The following is a 20,632-nucleotide window of genomic DNA, read 5'->3' as shown; positions in this document are numbered from 1 at the left end:
GCAACACTTTTAGGACTTTTTTTAGACCAAGGACATCGTGACTCCAGAAAATGCATCCAGGGTAAGTATACTTGGGAAGCTGAAAAACTTCTGATTCTGTATGTTAGGACACAAACAACACATTTTATACCCACTGCATTTCTGCATCCAGGAAATCAGTAAAATCAATCTATCTCAGAAATTCTGGTGCTGGTCCGTTCTCATTTCCCAGCAACATGTACATACCTAGTGAGAAAATATGACTTCAGGACAATGGGAGAAATGATACCTACTAAATCCATGTCAAGCAATCTCTACTGAGGACTTTAGGATTTGCACCAGCTGTCAAGCTCTTCAGATGAAAGTGACAGTGGTAATTAGAGTGTCTCAGCCTCATTTTTTGCTGTACATACTCACGGTGCTGCAGCTGCAGTCAGTGTAAGCACCTGAGCTTCTCACAGGGCACCTCGTGAAGAAAGAGTGTGGAGCAGCAGGATGCCAGAGAGCCGGGCTCCACAGCTGGGACTTGCAGAGCTCAGGTCCCACGACATCCCAGACATGCCAAGAAAGATGGTACTCAAAAAGATCTTGGAGAGGTCACAGCCTACACTTTCTGTCCAGGAAAACGCAGACAGGAGAGCGTGTATGTATCTGGCTGGTTAAGTGCCCATTGAATGACTTTATTTCTGTTGCAATTGTGGCATTTAAGGGTATTTTAGGCCATGCTGTGATCTTTAGTCACTTAAAGCTATGCCAACCCAAGCAAACGAAGTTTCCAGGTGGTTCTATGTGGAGCCAAGCTCGCTCAATTTGCTTTTCTCTGGTTCTACCTTTTCCTTACTTAACTGGGAGAACAAAGCAGGACCCGGGGCTCAGAGAGACCCAGTGCAGATGGCTGTCTCTGAACTGGTCCCCACTGTATTGTCTAGGGGGAGAGAGGAGCACGTTTACAGCACAGTTAATCTCTTCTGAAGCAGCTTTCTCTACCTGATCCGAAAAGTGTTGCTCTGAGCACCCAGTCCTGTGCCGCTGACATCGTTGGGAGCTATGCCCTCAAGAAGAGCTGTCTTTGGGTCTCAGGCACCTGTTAGAATTAAAGTACATGTTTACGTTTCCATGAAGTCACTCAGTCTTAATCATACGCTGAAGAGCTTTGCAGAGTTGATGGCAGAGTTCAATCACGTAGCGGGTGGTTGGAGGGAAAGTGGCAACTGCAAAGACCTGCCATGGAGAGTCAGAAAAGAATGAGTTGCTCTCCACGTAACACCCTTATATTATTTATCCCCCTATTTAACTTGCGAATCTGCCTGATTGATTGATAGATGAAATTTTGATTTTCAGTTGTTTCACTTGTGATCTCCCTGGCTGTTTTTTCTCTCTTAAAGTTAGCCTGAGTAAATATTTAACTTTGTCCCCTAAGCCACTGCATACCATTGTGTAACCTAATAAACCCTTTTATTTCATTAGCACCAGTTTATCCAATGTTCCGGACTAATTGAGAGTGGATTTCCAAGAAGAAAAAGGAAGAACATGTTCACAACCACAGAAACCTCCTCACCTGTTTACGAAAGACAACGTGGGTTCTGCAGGACAGAAAAAATACTGGCAAAAAATACTGCATCTCACCTTTCTGCAATTTTCTCAGTCCATATCAATTCCCTGAACTAAACCCCACATCATTCAGTGTTTAAATAAAAAGGAAAGCTAAAAAGGAAGGTCGCTGTTTTCCTCTGCCCAGTAGGGATTATTGGAGCAGATTCTGCACTTACATGTGGGGTGATCGCCTCCCTCTCCGTGCTCTGCCTTAGTCAGCGAGGGGGCGGCTGGATACGTGCATGTGGGAGGTGATGACCGCCATCTTGTTTATAGCCACTTGCTTCAGCAGCGTGTGATCTTTGTAAGGACAAGAGGAACCAGAGGGAAAGGCAAAACACCACGGCAGCAACGAGCCTGCACCCCAAGCCTCTGTCCTGCAATATTCTTGAACTTGATCGTGCAGCAGCGGGGGGCGGGTTGGGCAGCGACCACCCCGTGCCTGCCACAGTCACTGCTCACCCCGTACCCACCGTGGTCTCAACTCCAGACAGCTCGGCTTTGTCGCTGCTGCTCTGTGGTCCCAGCTTAGTACTCAATAGGACTTTCTGGGCTACACCAGAAAACCTTGTGAATATGATGCTTTATAAAGATACAGAAAATACACAACTCCTTTTCCAAGGAGCTTTGTGTCTAGGTGAGGAAAAGACATATAATAAATGGCTGAAAACTTCTTGTAGGCATGAGAATAACCTGATGCAGTACAAAATCTGCTACAGCAAAATAACCCCTCCAAAACCCTCTGATTTGTCTTGAACAAAATTTGGAGTGGCAGCAGGAACTTGTATCTTGTACAGTGTTTCTCATTGTGCAACCACAGTGGCTCTGACATGATATTGGCACCTGAAAAGCAGATTCACGGTCTCGAGGACCCACGACATCACCCTTCAGAGGCCTCCAGGAGCCACCCAGATCTCTCTCTTGACTCAACAAGATGCCAGGATCCTCTCTGTAAGTGCTCTGCATTACTCTGAGCCACAGCTTTATGTTCGGGCGTTGCATACCCAAAGCAGGTGGTTTGAAAATAGCCTGACATCTCTTCTCATTAGAAGAACAAGGACTATCTGGTAGCACTCCTCATGCGGCAGTCTAATTCGTACACTCTTTGTGAAACAGTTTTCAGTCCTTTAGTCATTCTGGGTATAAAAAATAAAAGCCAAAGGACTCTCTAAATTGATCCCATTTAAGTAGATAGCTGACACATTTTTATCAATCACTGCTGTGATGTTCCTATGTGCTGCCAAGAGGGTCTGGGGAAGGGGATCTGAAGGAATCAGTGTATTTTATAAACAAGACAGCACAAGAGTGTGTTCAAGTGTAAGTTGTTACTGACAGCAAAGAGAGGACAATGTTGTTATGACATACTCCGATTTGGAGCCCTTTCCAAGTCAAAGTGCTGGCAAGCTGATCTTCTGGAATTTGCTTGGGTCGCTGTCCTGGAAGTCCCTGGGGCACATCAGCTCCTCCTTGCAGTGTTAGCTGGGCTGCTGTAAGCAGACACGCAGTCCGTTCTGCTGTTGTTGTTTGGAGCACCTGACCAGAGGCACAGGTTTCTTTCCCAGCCACAGGTGGGGATGGATCCTCATAGGGATAAATGTTTGTCGTTCCCGTAATATTTAGGTATGGAGCAGCAGGGCCACCTGGCCCAAAGGCAGGATGGTTGGACATGCCATTCAAATTTCTGACTTAGCATTTGCTGAAGTGACAGCTGTATTTCATCTACACAAACCAAGCGGCTTGTCTGGTAATTTGCCTGTTCTTTCTTTTCCGCCAAGAAGGAGCAGGACAGCCCTACCCCAAGCTGTGAGCCCACCGCCCTGTGCTCAGGACAGTGGTAACAGAGGCAGCAGAAGCACTGTCCTTCTTGAACAGGGACAAGTCTCCCCTGCTGAAGTAGGCAGGTGTCCTCGGAGCAAGGGAGGGACGGGCTGGAGAAGGCAGATCTGCTCCATGATCTCTCAGGTGGGGCCATGGGAGCTGGAAACGTGACCAAGGCTTCTCACCCCTGTGTCCAGAAGATGTGAGGACCTGTGAAACTTCTGGATAGAGTAATTCAGGATTAGAAATGTTGTCATTGGACAGTTTGTACAACAGAGGGTACAAAGAGAACCAAGGAACCGGGATGACCATGCAGAACTGACACAGACAGTAGGGATAAGACTTTTCTTTAAGGATTTCTCCATAACTTGGTCCTTCTGAGGGGTATTTTCTGAGCCATTTCTAAGGCAGAAGGACCTTTAAGAGCTTAGTCAGTCTTTTAAGAGTCATCTTCTGAAAATCATTCATAAATTCCTATTAAAAGTTCATGAGGCTGCTAGGCTACAAAAAAGAACACCAAAAACACTAAGGAAAAAAAAAAAAAAGATGATAATAAAATACGTGTCCTCTTCTGACTCTTACCCACTTCTGACTCTGATCTTTCAGGGTCAACTGCAGATCCAGAGAATGAGCTCATGTCCTGCCTCTGCAGCCTGGCACCGCTGCCGGGGCCTCTCACAGAGCCAAGACTCGGCACAGCTTCAGCCCCACGCTCTGCCCCTGCAAAACCTGCCCTCGCCCAGCAAAAGGCGCGTGGCCAGCCAGGGACCGGTGCAGGACGCACCCAGGCAGCTCTGTTTTCTTCCCTTTTTGCCTTCTCCATGGCTCCTGGAATGTGTTTGCACATGGTGGAAAAAATGCGATGAGCAGGGAGAAGCGGCCAGGAACGTCACCCTCCCTGTTGGCGCTCAGCTGCGGGGCCGGCAGGCATGGTGGCTCACGCCAGCATCGGTACCCAGGGAAGTCGGAGGAGCCCCCGATGCCTGTAGCAGGTGAACCACCCAAAGATGTGATGAATTTTCGGGGTAATCCATTTTGTAACTGAAAAAGGAAAATGTACCGTCTGCACGAACTCAGTTAACGCAGGCTTGCAGCGAAAGAGGCGAAACCTGTTTTGATCAGAAAACCGGCTTGCAAGGAGTACAAAATATTTCACAAACTTTCAAACCCGTCTTCTCCTCCCCGTTTTCATTAACGGGCATCTTTTATCCTGTCATAAGCAACAGCAACAAGACTAATTAGTTTAACAAGTACAACAAATGGTTTTATTGACAAAAAAGAACCCTTTGAAATATACATTACATTCACAAAGGATTAAATTACACCCTATTATCCATTTTCCATAAAATAAAGATTACTTTGATAAATCACGACTAATGTTATCTTTGGCTGATAAGAACTCTGTGCTTATTTGTGTGGCTTCTATAAATAGTGTGTTCTGAATTTTTTTTTCTCCCTAAATATAGTCAATGATACAGTCTGCCAGGCATTTTCCTGCAATTTGACAATACCACATCTGTGAACTAGGCAGCAAATGAAAGCCTCATTGTCTGAATATGTAACATGCAACAGTCTTTTTCTCTTTTGTCAGCTGCTCTGCAGTAATCTATCAAACACCTTTCAGCCATATCTTGCTCAATCAAGGCTTCCTTACTGCTAAAGCAAGGTAGTCAAAATAAACTTCTTTTGTTGTTAAGAGAAAAGCCTTTATGGTTCATCTTTCCATTGTATGCAAAGTCTGTGTGACAATTGTAGCGTGAAGGAGTCGTACCATCATTTAGGCCTTATTGTACATAAGGGGTAAGTGTATATTTTTCAGGTGTAAAGGGCTCCTTTGCACTGTGTCTTTCCATAGCTTTGCATCAGATGATGCAGATTACTGAAGATTTACCTGCATCATCTTTGAGGGGATAAGCAGTCGGTCAAGGACCAAGACCGAAGCAATGTCTTGGGTTTACTTCAGCCCCGCGTAAAGTGGCTCTTTACTCAAGGATGTAGATAGCTGGGGTATCGGAAGAAGACCTTTGTGTGATAAGAGGTTCACCCACCTTTTGAGTGTTTGGTAACCACGTATACTGGGCTAGTGTGAACACTCCCACTGGAGCACCAGCCCAGCAGCCTGCCTGGGCAGCAAATGCCTGGTTTAGTACAGCACAGGAGCACATCTCATCTTTAAAATGCCTTTAAAATTTTTTGAAGAAGTAGTTCGATTCTGAAAACCTGAAGTTGGCTTCCTGTCATGCAGCAGACAGCTGGAGAGACCTGCCCTGCTGTACGAAGGGCATTGCCTCTCCTACCCCTCAGGACAAATATCCAAGTTCAAGTTATATTCATTTCCCATTTTTTGAAATTCTTTCAAGAAGCAAATTGGCTCCGAGTTCAGCTGCTGCTTTGTATGCCACTGGGTGACTCAAGGCATCTCATTTTACTCCGAATTGCCCAAGGGTTAGACTTGGTGTAGCAGTTGGAGGATTGTCTTGAAGTTTAGTTTGCAAAGTGCTTAAGAGCAGTGGGGAAAAGATGTAGAGGTTCTGGAAATCTTTTAACAAGTAAATCCAATATGCGAGGGAGTTCAGTTATATGACACACATTTTACTTCTACTGCCAGTCTCTTCTAATTTGCATTTTGAAAATTCTCTGAACTATTCAAACATAACGTCAATTTAACGTCGATTTACGGCATCTGACCCTACCATGGCTGTTTTGGATGGGTGCCCTCGTCATAAGCACGTCTCTTTCTGCATTTTCCCTCAGAAGCAGGTGGCAGTGGATTTCAAACAAACCCACACCCATGTCTGTGTTGCTTGTGGAGGGTGTGTTTTACTCATGGAAATATGTCTAACCCCTTCGTTTAACTTTCAAAATTTTATAAGCTTCCCACCCCCTGGGTTGCCTGCAAAGTGACTCAGCAAGGCAAGCAAAGGGATCAAAGAACAGATAGAGTTTTTTAAATGAATGGAAAAGTTTAGTGGTTCTGAAAGTATTTTCCTCCAACACTATTTAAAAAAACTTTAATAAAAATAATTATAGCTGTGTCTATTAACAGCCAAAATGCAGGGCTAGAGTCATAAATCTCAGAGAATAGGGAGGAGCACTCCAAAATGCTGCAAAACAAATGTATTATCACCTTTCCAAACCTCCTTAAGCTTCTCTTTTCCCCATAATAGAAAACAAAAAATCACTGTGGCTGGGCTGCTGTGTGCTTGCTATAATTAAAACAACTTTTCTGTTTTATTTCCACAGTGGTGTGCATATTTATATAGCGGGGAGGAGAAAATCGTACACATAGGACTGAACACAGAGGCACTGTCACCAGCGCGGATGAACCACCTTGGGCCCAACCTAAACTCAACTCTGTATCTTGTTGTTTGCTGGATATTCTGTGGGTGATAAAGTCCTGGGATCCTGATTCTGTTTCAGGGGCTCATGCACTGGAGGTCAAAGAAAAGGTCCCTATGTAACAACTGGAGGAAGATCTAGACTTTGGAGTCCTCAGAAGAGCCCTCACGTACACGCCACAGGGTCAAACTCCTCCTTGCTTATTCTCATGCCTCCCATATTTTGCACTGATTTATGCACAGCTGTTAAATTCAAAAGGGAAGAAACAGAGCTGCCCCATCTCGTACTACACAACAGCCAAGTGCTCTCCAGGAAGGCGAGAGATGTCGATTCCAAACTCCTTCGGCCCAGAACCCAGCTCTCCCACTTCTCATGAAAGTGCTCTTTGCATCAGATGACGATGCAAAAAGAGGCCTTTTATGCATTTGTTCTCAGAACTAGGTTGTCAGAGAGCTGAGAGCACTGCCTACTATAGGCAGTACTCAAATACTTCTCTTTACCCCGTTTTCCCAAGCATATTGCTGCCCAGCACAGAATAACGGACTCACACTTTGAAGGCATGCCCCTCCATAGAAAGTGTTTAAGGAGAAGTGCTGACTAACTCAGCCCAGCCAGGTGAGCATCTCTTCATGCACTGTGATGCTCAAGTCAGACCTGCAGTAACCGGTCTGAATACAGACCCGGTACCGACACCCAGAATGACTCCATTTACTGCAATGCTTATGGGTCATCCATCTAACTGAGGACTGCAGCTTCACAGTTCCTGGTGTGGAAATCCTTGGAATTTGTAAAATAAAAGGGTCAGAAATGCCAAGCTAGAAAAGGCAGGTCAAAATCTAATCACCTTTTCCTTCCTCCTCTTAGGAAGGCAAGCAAGAGTAAATAACAACATGGAAGACAGAAGCCAGTAAATCAAATGCTTTTATTGATATCCTTTCTCATTTGTGACCCTTTGTCATTTACTTTAATCGCACAGACCAAAATTAGTGATTGACTTTAATTTTTCTAAGTTACAACTTTAATAGCTTTTGCATTTTTATTAAGAGAAGATAAAATCATGGATAAGTCTCTACACGGACTCAAAGATAGGAAGCAACTTCTTACTAATCCTCATGCAAACTACTGACTGATTATTGGAGACTGAGGCTGAGTGTAATTTCAGGAAAAAGTTCACTCTTATGTTAATCTAATAACAAGCTAATTTACAATCCTTTCACAACTGATGTAATTTTCATATAGTAGATAATAATTATAGGCATATTAAGCAATATTAACATTATTAAACAACAATGAACAGCCTTCTGAATGTATACTATGGTAATGCAAAATCTGAGTAATTTAAAGTGCCTTACCTAGTAAAAGAGCATAATTCTCCATTAGAGCTTTTCTAAGCTTCTAGAATTTTTTGTCTTACAGGTCTGGAGTTTTTAAACAGAATAAATCTAACATTCACATTTGCAGAAGAATTTATGCTTGATCCAAGAACTCCAGGGACACTTACACTTTCAAATCTTTTTCTATTATACCAACAAATTATGCCCATTTGGAAAAGGAGCTATTGCTTTATTGTGGTATTACCAAGGAAGCTGCTTTCTGAGCACACTGGATATGTCTTGTGCAATGAGTTTTCCGAGAGACTAAAATGTATTGCTGCTCTATTTCTTGCTCTTTTGCAAGCATACACTACACTGCAGACTTGGCTGCCACTAAGTATATATTTTATATGGGGAATATTATTACTGATAAAAATAAAATATGTAAAGTTATTCAATATGAATGACTGCTCATCTCCCCCTTGATGTATATAAATAAGCCACATCTAATATGAGTGTAAACTCAGGCAACTGTAATAAGTCTGTAGTACCCATACAACAACAAAGAGGGGAAAAAAAAAAAAAGTGAAATGCTTCCAACGAAACAGTTAGCTTAAATTATCCTTTAAAAAAAACCCAAACAAAAAAAACTAACCCCAAAGCACCCCAAATTCCTTTTATAACTTTTTGTTTCCTGCAGGTTTCTCTATAACAAGGCTATCATAAAAGAAGAATGTTTAAGGAATTTGCAGAAAATTATCATAAGGCCCAACAGAACAAGTGTCCTGCTTATCCATTTTCCTCTTTTACTGGAAGCAAAGGTCCCCTAAATCATAACTCTCTATATAATTAGGGTTTCTACACAGAGCAGGTTCAGCTTTGCACCAAAGGAAGAAAGAAATGAAACCCTCACTCATGGCTTTCTACGCATCAGCCTAGAACAACTACACACCCTGGCTCTCCCACATAATTCCCAGAACAACCCGTGGCTGCCACAGGTGAACTTAACTATAATTTTTAGGAGCACTGCTGCAGACATGTAAACCACGAAAATCTCTTGGTGGATTATTAACTGAATAAATGCTTGTACTAGAGCAGATGGACTTTTTCTGTACTTACAAAAAAGCAAAACAAAAAACATGTACACGTGAAGGAGGAATGGCCATACTGATGTGCAAACCACTTTCCTAACCTACACTGTTATTGGTCCCAGCCTTAAGAGATCAGCAAGTTTCAGCTGATATGAGGACTCCTACAGAACAATTGCACTAAACCAAAATCCTTCTAGTAAAACAAAATTATACAAATAACTTAAAGCGTTAAGTTCCAGGTTATGTACATGCATGTAGTTCAAATATTTCTTTTTCTTAAAGAAAATACCCAAATTAGCAACAACGATAATGGATTCTAAAAAAGTACATAAATTTTGCCTCAAAGACTTAATCAACAGGGTTTGAAAAACAGCATAAAATATTCTGAAATTATTTATGAGCTGTAGAAGTGATGCACTTGAGACATTCAAAGTATATCAGTTGTATTAAAATTACAGTTATCAGCGTTTACTGATGATAGGCTCAGAAAAAGAGTGAAAGAACAGGGAAAAGAGCAAATAAAAATACTGGTGAGGTCATAAGAGACACTGGTTCAACCTCTAGTTGAAGGGATTATGTACAGCAAGGAAAAAGCTTCTTTCTCCTTTTTCAAAGAGATTGCATAGTGTCACGGTCTATTTCCATTAGAGGAATACATTAAAATAATTTTTAATCTATATTCTATTTTCTGGCCTATAGAAGGTGTTCAAAGACACAGGAAAGACTAGACTTCTGCCAAGCAGATTAAACAAAACTGCATTCCTACATATTTTAACTATAAAGCTACACATCAAAATTCAAAACAGAAAAATAACTCAATGCGAATACTCAACAAACACAGAATTATGGATTCTGATAAATCTAGGGGAAGCAAGACTATGAAAGGAGTGCCTGAACTTGATGAGGAGATCTGTGTAGTATGGTTTCTGGATCCTTATACTCATTTGAAGGATCCATCACAGCTGCATATAACTCACTGTAAGCTCTGCAGACCAGTTCTGTTGACTGCTTTATTATCTGCTCTCTAAAAAACAAAAGAAAAACATAATTTGCAAATCATAGGGAATATAACTGTACTACATACAAGGAATTAAAGATACACATTAAAAATACACATTAAAAATCAGTGTCAGTTACATTAAAAAGCCCTTTCACTTCAACTGTGAAAACAGCTTAGTGTTTTAAAACAATAGAAGGCTTCTTCATCTCTTTGTATTGTACATAGATAAACTCACATATATGATCCTGATAACCAAGAAATTAGCTTCGTTATTTCTGCAATCATGAAAAAAAAACAGTAGAAGGATTTAATTTGCATACATTAGTTTCTCACCTGCACTCCCCTCCATCTTTTAAAAGACTGATTATCTTAGTGATCTACCTTCTACCTCCTGCGGCTTCTCGCTGTCCTTTGTAAATGCACACATTTTTTTTCATCTACCGGCAAATACATTCTATTTGCTTTATCTTGACAGTACCTGATTGCATAATCAGTCAGAAAGGAAGAGCTGAAAGTGACAGTGGTCAGAGGTTTAAAACTTGCTACAGCCTTTTACCAACAATCCTCTGAAGTCTGTGTCCTGTTATTTTTCTGGATCTGAGTGAGTAACAATGCACAGAGACTGGATGCTAAATTTAACTGGAAAGTTTAGTATTTTTTGAAGACAAACTAATATTTTTATTTTACATTGCCCATTGAATCAGTTTACTTTAATCACCATAGTTAGGTGTTTAGAGTTGCAGATGCATTTTTATCTATCAGAAACAGTAGTTACAACTATTTTACAGCCAAACCCGCAAGTGGAACACCAGAAGCTGAGGAAACCAAGGTAACCATGAATCCAGATTCAGCCCTGCTGTAATACGCAGAGAAGGAACAAAGACACCGAAACTGCATCCACTAAAATCAGGGCTGAATTCACCAGCTGTTGGGAAATGACAAGTTAAAGAGATCTCAAAGACCAAGTGCATAGAACTTTGTCTTTTCAGGAAATGTTACGAAACGGAAGCTATGAGAAAGAAGATTAAGAGACAAAACCTGCATTTTATTCTGATGCACAGCATCCAGTTTTTTGATATACAGGATCAACTGCCAGTATTACTAGGTTATTAGAATACCTGAAAAAAAGACTGGCCTCTAGAAACACTATTATAAGGGAAATATATTCAAGGTGTTCAGGTAAAACAACTCTCTCTGATCACAGTCTGGGATCACTAAGCTACTGTAACGTGACAATCGTTTAAGAAAGTATTACACACAGAATTTGTATAAAACTAACTGTATCGCAACAAATAATATTAAATTAAAAGAAAAAGTTCATTAAAATATTCCAGAGGACCGAACAGCATCAAATGAGCCTTTCCATCAAATAATGTCAGTGTCATTAATCAGTACATTAGGATTTCAGTTGCCATAACAACATGATACATTTTATCACTAACACAAATGACAGCACTTTCTAAAAACAGTAATTCCAGCATTCAGTTTCTGTGATCCAACACAAATTAAAAGAGCTTTTCAAGATCAACAACCACATAAATAAATAGCTTAAAACTTTTTAAATGAGCAAAGGAATTTGAAAGACAAGAGCACGCACTGGCAAATGTTGGGAGGAATGTTCTTCATAGCTGTAAAGCTTAAATGATATTGCCAGTGAGTATTAACACACCGATCCCTTATCAAAAGCATGTGGTCTGATTTTGAAAACCGAAGAACTCTTGGGTTCCAGCTCAATCGTTGGAACAGTGGATCACAATTATGTGATTTCAAGGAAGACATCTTCAAAATTGACATCAAATGTCTGCAAAACCAACTTCAAAATTTCACCTACTATAGCCAGAGATTAAAATTATAGTACTGGTTAAATGTTTTGCTTGAATTTTGAGAAAGTTTTGAATTTTGAAGGTTTACTTACTACAGAAAATATTGACTATTAAGACTGTGATTCTACAAGCATGCACCTCTGTAAATAGATAAGTTAACTTCAAAAGGATTGCTTGTGTTTAAAGCTACATGTTTGAAGGCTAACAGATTACTTACTTATTTTAATTCTGAGCAGAACATGACCTATAGTGTTGAGTTATAGCAGGTTAATAAACTGCTGCATGTTAGCTGAGCTGTAGCAGCTATAGCAATCATCCTCACACAGGCTCCCCTCTCACCTGCCCACTTGCAAGATAACATGAATTTGGCTTAAATTGCACTGAGAGATTTAAAAAGCTTATCAATGGGAGAAGGCTAAGAGTGCGTACATGACCAATTTATCTTGGTTCATCTGACAGAAAAAAATTATTAAGTCAAAGTAATTTCACTGTGCCTGAGTCTTTATGGTAGCATAAAGTCTACCTCTGAAAAATTGTTTCTGTGTTAGCAGTGAAAAATTAAGGCTTTCAAAATACATTTACTGTTATTATGATTTTTACATAGACCTACATGAAAAAAAAATACCAAGAGCTAAAATACAGGTTTAATAGCTTGACACCTAGAAGCAGAAGTTGCAATGCTTCACTGACATCACTGCTCAAGCCACCCTGTTTGATCTGTACTGGAGCAGAATAGCTCTCACACAACAGGGTCAGCTCTGCTGGCTGAGCTGGGGGAATGGTAACCCTAGCAGATAGACCCAACGAACCACTGAAAAGCACCAACATCCCCCATGCCAAGCCATGCACCAGGTATGTGGCATGAAATTGGAAGTCTTTGGATGAGGAGAATCTGAGTGATACAGCAGGAGAACCTGGCAGTTGGACTAGCTGATCGTTGTAGGTCCCTTCCAGTTGAACCATTCTATTCTATTAAACTCCCAACAAAAAAATATTTTTCCCTTGACACATGTCATTTTTTAACTGCACGATGCTGTAATACAATCCTGCTGAGGACAGCTACTAGTAATGAGACTCCAAATATTGTTACGTTACATAAAATGTGATGTACTAGTCTCAATTTCTGGTATATTCTGTAACCTGCATTCTTCACAAGAATGTGAAAAATATTGTCAAGAAAAGTTTTTGATCAGTGCAGCATATAATTCTCTAAGGTTAAGTACTACAAAATGTCTTCATATCGTTCACATTTAATTGAAAAGAAATTCATGGCACTTTCCCTAGCCCTAAGGTTCAGTTATATTCAAAAAACAAGAGAAGAGATAATGAACTTCTCGCTTCCATACTTCAAAGAAGAAATCACTATAAAAAAATCATATTAGGTGAAAAGTAAAGTAATCTCAGCGCAATATTCAATGAGACAGAATGCCAGTACTCTACAGCAGAAGACAACAAAGTTGAAAATTCTAGACCTAACAGAGTAGTGGGGATAAAAGAAATCTTGAGTGGAGGATTAGATATTTCATCTGTCTTTGGAATGCTTACAAAATAGTTCTAAACCAATTTACAACTAAGTTGACAAAAAACTGCCGGTACAGCGGAACATGTTCAAAATAGATGAATGTAATTGATTTTGATAGTGTCTGTTAAATCAAGAGTAACTGCTTCAGAAAGTTACAGAATTACATATTCCTCACTGCTTGTTCAAAATGAGGAGAGTCAGAACAAAACTGAATTGTGACCTGAAGGACAATGCAAATATGATCACAGCTGATAATTTGAATTCTCATCATGATCCACTAAACCCTAATCAAATTCATCTTTCTGATCATTACGCAGGCATAATAGAAATTCAAAGGTAAGGCACTTACTTCACAGTGGCACTCAGAAGGAAATTCAGCTGGGACATTAGCAGACTATCTGGAGCAGACAGATAGCGATCAAACTGAGCCTAGGGTGGAAGGGAAAAAAGAGAATATGAGATCAACATATTAGGAACTTGCTGTTATATCAAAATAGGTAAAAACACAGATCTCTGAAAAGTGATTACGTTAAAATGGCACCTTCTTATTTGATAAAATGTTCTCTTTTTATATATTTAAGATAGAGCCTAACATAATATACAAATGTTTAAGGTAGAACTTAATAGTCCAAATCAAATGTCTAACTTCAGCACCTCTGTCACCAAAATTTTAAGTTTCTGACTCTGAGGAGTATGAGGGGCAAATAATGAGAATCCACCTTCCATAATTATGCATCTAAGTTTCTTATGCAGCTGGTGCACGTATGCATGCACTGCTGAAGATCAGACCTAGTCTATTCAGTGCAGAGGGAATACAGTAGCCTCCACACAGAAATCTAGTCTGTCCAAATTAGACATGTTGCACGTGCCTTTCTACATGTTTCTTTCTACTTTTTGGCAGGGAGTCACTGCTTAATAATCTAATGAGCACTTATGCTGGGAAAAACAAGAGCAAGGGACCTAGTTCAGGCTCCTTGAAGTGCTTCTAGTCCTACTTCTCCTCCCCCATATAATACAGTGAAAAAAAAACGTGGTGCTTTGATTCTAGTAGTCTGGAGAGGAAAACACCAAGAAAGAACATTACTGCTGTCTTCAACTATTTGTCAGAGAAGTTGTGGATGCCCCATCCCTGGAAGTGTTGAAGGTCAGGCTGGATGGGGCTTTGAGCAACCTGATCTAGTGACAGATGTCCCCGCCCATGGCAGGGGGTTGGACTAGATGAGATTTAAAGGTCCCTTCCAACCCAAACCATTCTATGATTCTCTGATCAAATGGGTGACTATAGAGAAGATGGAGCCAAGTCTTCTCACAGGTGAAAACATGAGGAATTCTGGACACATATTACACTGAGGAAAATTCTGATTAGATAGTAAGAGGAAAAATTCTTACCAGGAGTGTCATTAAACACTGAACAGGCTACCCAGAAAAGCTGTATAATCTCCATCCTTGGAATTACTCACTCAGGCAAGGCCCTAGGCAACTTTATCTAATGATGGCAACCTTCCTGAACACTGGATGAATACTCTCAAGCTCGTAAACCCTAAAATCCACATCCACCCATCATTTAAATGTGCAAAAAGTGGGCACAAATGACTAATGAAGTCACTCACCGTTCTCACGAATTAGTTTTTTGGTGTTATCTGCCCTTGTTTGGAAAGCAAGGGAGCTTTAGCTGAGGGAGAGGTATGGACTTTACTAGAACAGCATTTGTAAGCACATATGAACAACTTCAGGCTGGTACCTAGAAAACTTTCAGGTTAAGTTGGGACACAGTGAATCTGCCTGCAAGTACTCCCTCCACATGGTTTAAATCCTGGGAAGCAGACAGATTAGGCTGCTAGATGGGATTTATGTGGGTTTGATTTCAGCATACTGAGTTCCATTTTGGTTAAAGTGTATTTACACAAGCCAACATTAAACAAAGTAATGAAGAAAACAAAACAGTTGGATTCTTCTCTAACTATTCAAGTGAAATTATCATGTACTGCTATAGAAAACAGCGTTACATATATATACAATTTAAAGAGATGGTCCCCAAGCTGCTGTCTTTAAATTCCTCATTGGTCTACAAGACCATGATAAAGAACATATTTTAAATGTAAAATTTATAAATCATGATAAGAATGCATGCTGATCTCAGTAAAACACTGAGTACTCTGTGCCAGAGCTCTGTTCATCCAACCAGCTTGGAAATCACTGGTTTAAAACTTGAACAGAGGAAAGCAGGCTACACTGACACAATTAGGATGGATTCAACACACAATTTAAAAAAAACCCAAACCACCAACTTTTTAAAAAAGAATTTTCTTTTAAAAAAATCTTTTTTTCAGTGGGGGGTATACATGTACTGCTGGATGAGTGGGCCTTATTTACAGTCAAACTTTCAGAATAAAGCTAAACTTGGCTAAGCAAGAAGAGTGACAGATCATATATTATTGCCTACCGAACTGTGATATTGCTATCTCTATGCAAAATAGCCTTCACACACTCTAAGAAAAAATATCAGCTGATAATTTGTTTTAAAATATATTGTAGCTTTCAACTTAAAAAAATATAACTGTGACATATGCCCAGCACCTAACTTCTGAGTTTAACTGAACTATCTGCATAAAATCAAAGCCTTAGGACTAAAATTATAAGTGATAGCAGAACCTATATTTCAAAGCATACAGGCAAAAAAGAAACTTTCGTGATTAAAACTAATTAGAGCTAAGTATCTGCTTTTAGCAATTTAAGATGACTCATGGGATAGCATTCTTGTAAGTAAAGTTCTGTTTCTCAAGGCTTAGAAACTAACATTCTATTACTACCCGTTCATAAATAATTTATGCATTTATTACTTCAAGTGGTCAAATTACTACAAATGAAGAAAGTATTCCCAGACATGTAATTTAGTTATTTTAAAGAGTATGACTGGTTAGATGAATATCTACTACATCACATAATTAATAGTATTCTTTCCCACGTCACAGCATCACCACCATAATATGAAATTGTAAAATGCTTACCATTGCAACCTTCAGGGACACGGAATCCATACTTGGTAAATTTGAAAGAGGACCCTAAGAATCAGTAGTCAAAAGCAGGGGGGTTGGGAAAAGGTCATATTAGCATATGGTAAAAGATAAGAAATAATAAATTCTACAATCAGTTCAGTATTAAATTGTTACTTGGTCCTCCTACAGGATCTTAAATGTTTGGAAAGTGAATCACCGTATCAATACTGAAATGCTGTAGCAGTTCATTTGTATTCTACCGCTCTCTTAAATTAAAAACTCAGAATACTGAGTTCGTAATATGTCCTTTCAAGTCCCTTTCTTCCTTCTTCACCATTAAATGATAAACCCCCAAAAAGCCTTCCACAAAGTCTAGGATAAAAACTGAACTGCAAACTGGCACATTGCCTTGGTGTTCCAGAATTACAGAGGACAACTTCCCTCTATTCATCTGTTCCAGGACCATGCAGAATTCAAGCCTGCTTCCCAGTAAATCTGTGCTGGTATGGCACTACAATGTATACACGTTGCCTAACCCCCTAGCAAATCCAGTGACAACATCACCTCTGCAGCTAGGCAGCTGGACAGACATAAATGAAAATTACTACATTCCATTAACAATCTGCCCTGGTCGATTTGAAATTGGTTTTAGAACATGAGATAGGCTCATGAATAGAAAACCAAGCTGAGTTATTAATCAGATTATTTATACATTTATTTATTCATCTTTATACATAAAAATCTGTTGAGTTTGGGCACTTTATGCAAAATTATTGGCTGAAGAAACAACATAAAGCTCTCCAACAGAGTTCTGCTTTCTCCAGAAAACACTGATCTTCACCTTCACAGAAGATCACAGAAGGACATAGGCACAGCTGAAGGGAAGAGGGGCTGTATTAACACCTATCACATAACAACTGTGGTTCACAAGAAAGGAAGAGCGTGAGCTCTGAATTCCAGTGTTCTGCTCACTCTAAGAAATCTCAAGTTTTCACTTTTAGAATATCACTGCCTTGGTGCTAGAATAGCTAGAGCAATGAATAAGGACAAAAAGAAAAATTATTTCAAATTACTGCTAAACTCATCTGCCAATTTTTCACAGAAGAAAAAAGCAGTAATTATCTAATGCATGCAAGGGTACCTATCCACTCCATGTATGATGCTATAGCATGCAATGGAAGAAACCTGAACGCTACATGCACAGTAGGTCCAGTATGTTCTAGGTGTCATGGAAGTGGTGGTATACATCCTCAGTATTTGTGTTTTAAAGCCAGCTTGACTCTGACACTTTCTGACGCATATTAAACTACCTATACAGTTATTCTGAGAACGTACAGGATGTCTGTGGTGTACAGAGCCTGTTGATGGCACACAGATAAATGGCACAGAAGGACTGTTGCATACCAAACCTGCTAGGCTTGCTGAACATGCAATGTAGGGGAGATCTGTAGTTGCAAGGTGCCTTTGTCTAATAGGGCTGGTCCCGTGTGAAAAATCAACAGATATTACTGAGCTTTTGCTTTCAGAGGAAGCTTAATTTGCAAAAATATTAGTGCCAAAATTCTTCTAGTTGGCAAGTATGCAGTACCTCCTCAACATGTACATTATATAAGCTTACCTGTTCCGGTTTATGTTGCTGCACAGAGTTATATATGTAACTTAGACCAGCTCTTGTTAACACATAGGAAGCTTGTTCATTTATGAGTGTATCTAAATGAGCTTCAATCTGAAATTTTAAGCATAAGGTATTTATAAAATGTGCATGAGAATATTAAAGAGAACAAACTCTGGGGTTAAAAGGTCTAGAAATACAAATAAGAAGAAAAAACACAAATAAGAAGAACAGTGATCGACAAACAAGGAAAAACCACAAATACATACAGCATGATTATTTTATCAATTTACATCTTCCATATTACAAGGAGCCAATAATAAAAATATAGATAATTCTTTCACATCTGACTAACAGAAAAAAACCTCATTTTTTTGTATTTGTAAATTCAACAGTACAAAAAATTAAGAATACCAAATCTTTAATCTTAAAAGTTGCTATATTGTTTTATTTTGCTCTAGTTCTTTGAAACTACGTGATAAAAATCATCCAACTCTTATTGAAACTATTGACAATAGCATGGCAGTTTTATAATAAACAAGAGAAAGAGACAGTCTTTCACAAGGAAAATAAAACTGAAACTAAATCATAATCAGTAATGATTTTAAATTCAATAAACATGCATTTGAAAAAAGTTAACTGAAAGAACAATAGACAATGAAATTACAGCTATCAATTTTGCTTTAATTATCTTCATATGAAAAAAGTCATAAACATATTTTATATTCTTAGTATAATCTTCACTTTGCAGAGAAACCTATTCAATAAATCCAGTCACAGCAGCAGCAATAATTTTTTTTATTTTGAGTAATTTTGCAAAGATATTGGGGTATATATACATTATTACTTCATTTTTACAGATAACTACCCCACATTTCATTTATTTTTCTTCCAATCCTAAAGAAAAGCAAAAATTTATAATATGTCAAACTCTAGTAAAATGTGACTTCCATGTCTGATATTTTAAGAGTTCACCTTTTTACTTCCTAAAATTGTTTAGAAAAAACACACTCTTCTTTTTAAATCAGGAGGGAAATCTAAATATTTCAATTTGGAGATTTTAACTGTCTTAGAGAGTTCTTTTTTTCTATGAAAAATGTTTTTCTTATTAAATATGCCATTCTAACTCCACTTTAATAACCTACTTATGTATAATCTTAAAGATATTTTTTCCATCTGTTCCTGTATTTGTAAAATACAAATTGAAGAAAGTAAATGGTATTAAATGCACAATCTTCAGGTTTACTGCTTATTCGAAGAATAAATCAATTGCAACATTTACTGTGGAAAAGAAACTGTGATAATGGAAATTAGAAATGCCCCAGACAGTTTTGTGGGGTTGTCTGTTTGTTTCAGAGCTAAAAGGTGCTAGAAATCCTAATTAGGAGTAGAAAGCGAAAAATGGCTCACAGCCAATCTTTACTGATGCCTTCGAATGAGAAGTTGTGACCTTCTTCCAAGCCCCACAGCTCCAAAAGCTCTCCTGAGATAGATTGCAGAGATGTTCATGTAGCAAAACTATAAATGGGCAGTGCCTAAGTTTTCCCAAGTCAATGGTTTATAAACTACATTTCCATTTCAAAATGGTACCACATATGAACTACTATCCTGGCACGTTAAGTAAAACAAAACAAATGAGAACAGAAAGGTAGAAAGAAGGACTGAAGTAGAAACTTCAGCTATACTATGTTCTAGTATAACCAGATGATGATCTAGTATTAAGTATGTGAAGGAATATAGTCAGCCATTTGAGCTTTCAACTTCAATTTGCTTCTTCTCACGTGGTTTGCAGATAAATATTAGGATGATTAGGACAATGAAAATGTTCACTGATGTGGCTTTATCTGCAACTAAACCGAAACAAAACAAATCTTCTAATATTTTTTTTGTCCATTTAAAATGAAAGATGCTGTGTACCATAAGCTCTGATACCTGCTATTTGCTTATGGTCTCTGATAAGAAGCCCTCTTATCCCATTTCCCTGATTTAGAATTGACCCAAAGCCAACATTATCAAAGATACATATGTTCACATCACAACTTATAGTCTGCAAAAATCAGTAATAAGTTGATTTTTGGGGGGGGCTGTTAAAGCTTACCTGAAACTGTAACATTTCTAGACGTTTGTCAGTGAATTCAAAGAGAGCCAAAGTAGTCTTCATCATATACAGCGAATTTACCATGAAGGTTGCCATATCAGCTGTGCCCAAATTACTAGCAGACATAGTACACATCTGTAACAATGGATCTAGCACACAAGACAGAACCTAAAATAGCAAACACACAGAAAAGAGGGAGGGGAAGGAAGAAATCATGTCACACGAAGCTTCTAAGCTCATTCTGTCTCTATCACGTATTTATTCCCCAAAGCAGAATAAGGAGAAATGAGAGTTTCCAACTGTGAATGCAGTTTTCTACTGGATTTGTCAGCAGGTGATCAGCTACCATAGTGATGGGAAAAGTATAAAAACCTGAGAAGAACAGATTCCAAGCTAGCAGGGGGAAGAGTAACCCAGATTAGATAATTGGTAATTGTGCAATCTTGCG

At 39.1% G+C, this 20,632-nt stretch overlaps 1 protein-coding gene across 2 annotated transcripts in view; it reads right to left on the bottom strand.

The window, feature by feature from the left end:
• Nucleotides 1–5,740: 5,740 nt before the first annotated feature.
• The window catches only part of COG6 (component of oligomeric golgi complex 6), a 61,105-nt gene continuing 46,213 nt past the window's right edge, over nt 5,741–20,632 (bottom strand). The window contains exons 15-19 of one of the 2 annotated variants that reach the window (XM_082305125.1): nt 20,185–20,352; nt 18,093–18,200; nt 16,487–16,540; nt 13,828–13,907; nt 5,741–10,157 (exon numbers count right to left, since the gene is read on the bottom strand). In XM_082305125.1, the coding sequence (XP_082161251.1) occupies nt 10,010–10,157; nt 13,828–13,907; nt 16,487–16,540; nt 18,093–18,200; nt 20,185–20,352 (558 nt within the window). In that variant the 3' untranslated portion in view covers nt 5,741–10,009. Of the gene's footprint in view, nt 10,158–13,827; nt 13,908–16,486; nt 16,541–18,092; nt 18,201–18,823; nt 19,937–20,184; nt 20,353–20,632 lie in introns of those variants that run through there. The other variant, XM_082305126.1, reaches the window with a different exon arrangement.

This window comes from Platalea leucorodia, assembly GCF_965183815.1.
Source record: "Platalea leucorodia genome assembly, chromosome: 2".
Lineage (NCBI taxonomy): Eukaryota > Metazoa > Chordata > Aves > Pelecaniformes > Threskiornithidae > Platalea > Platalea leucorodia.
This window is presented reverse-complemented; position numbering and strand designations above follow the sequence as displayed.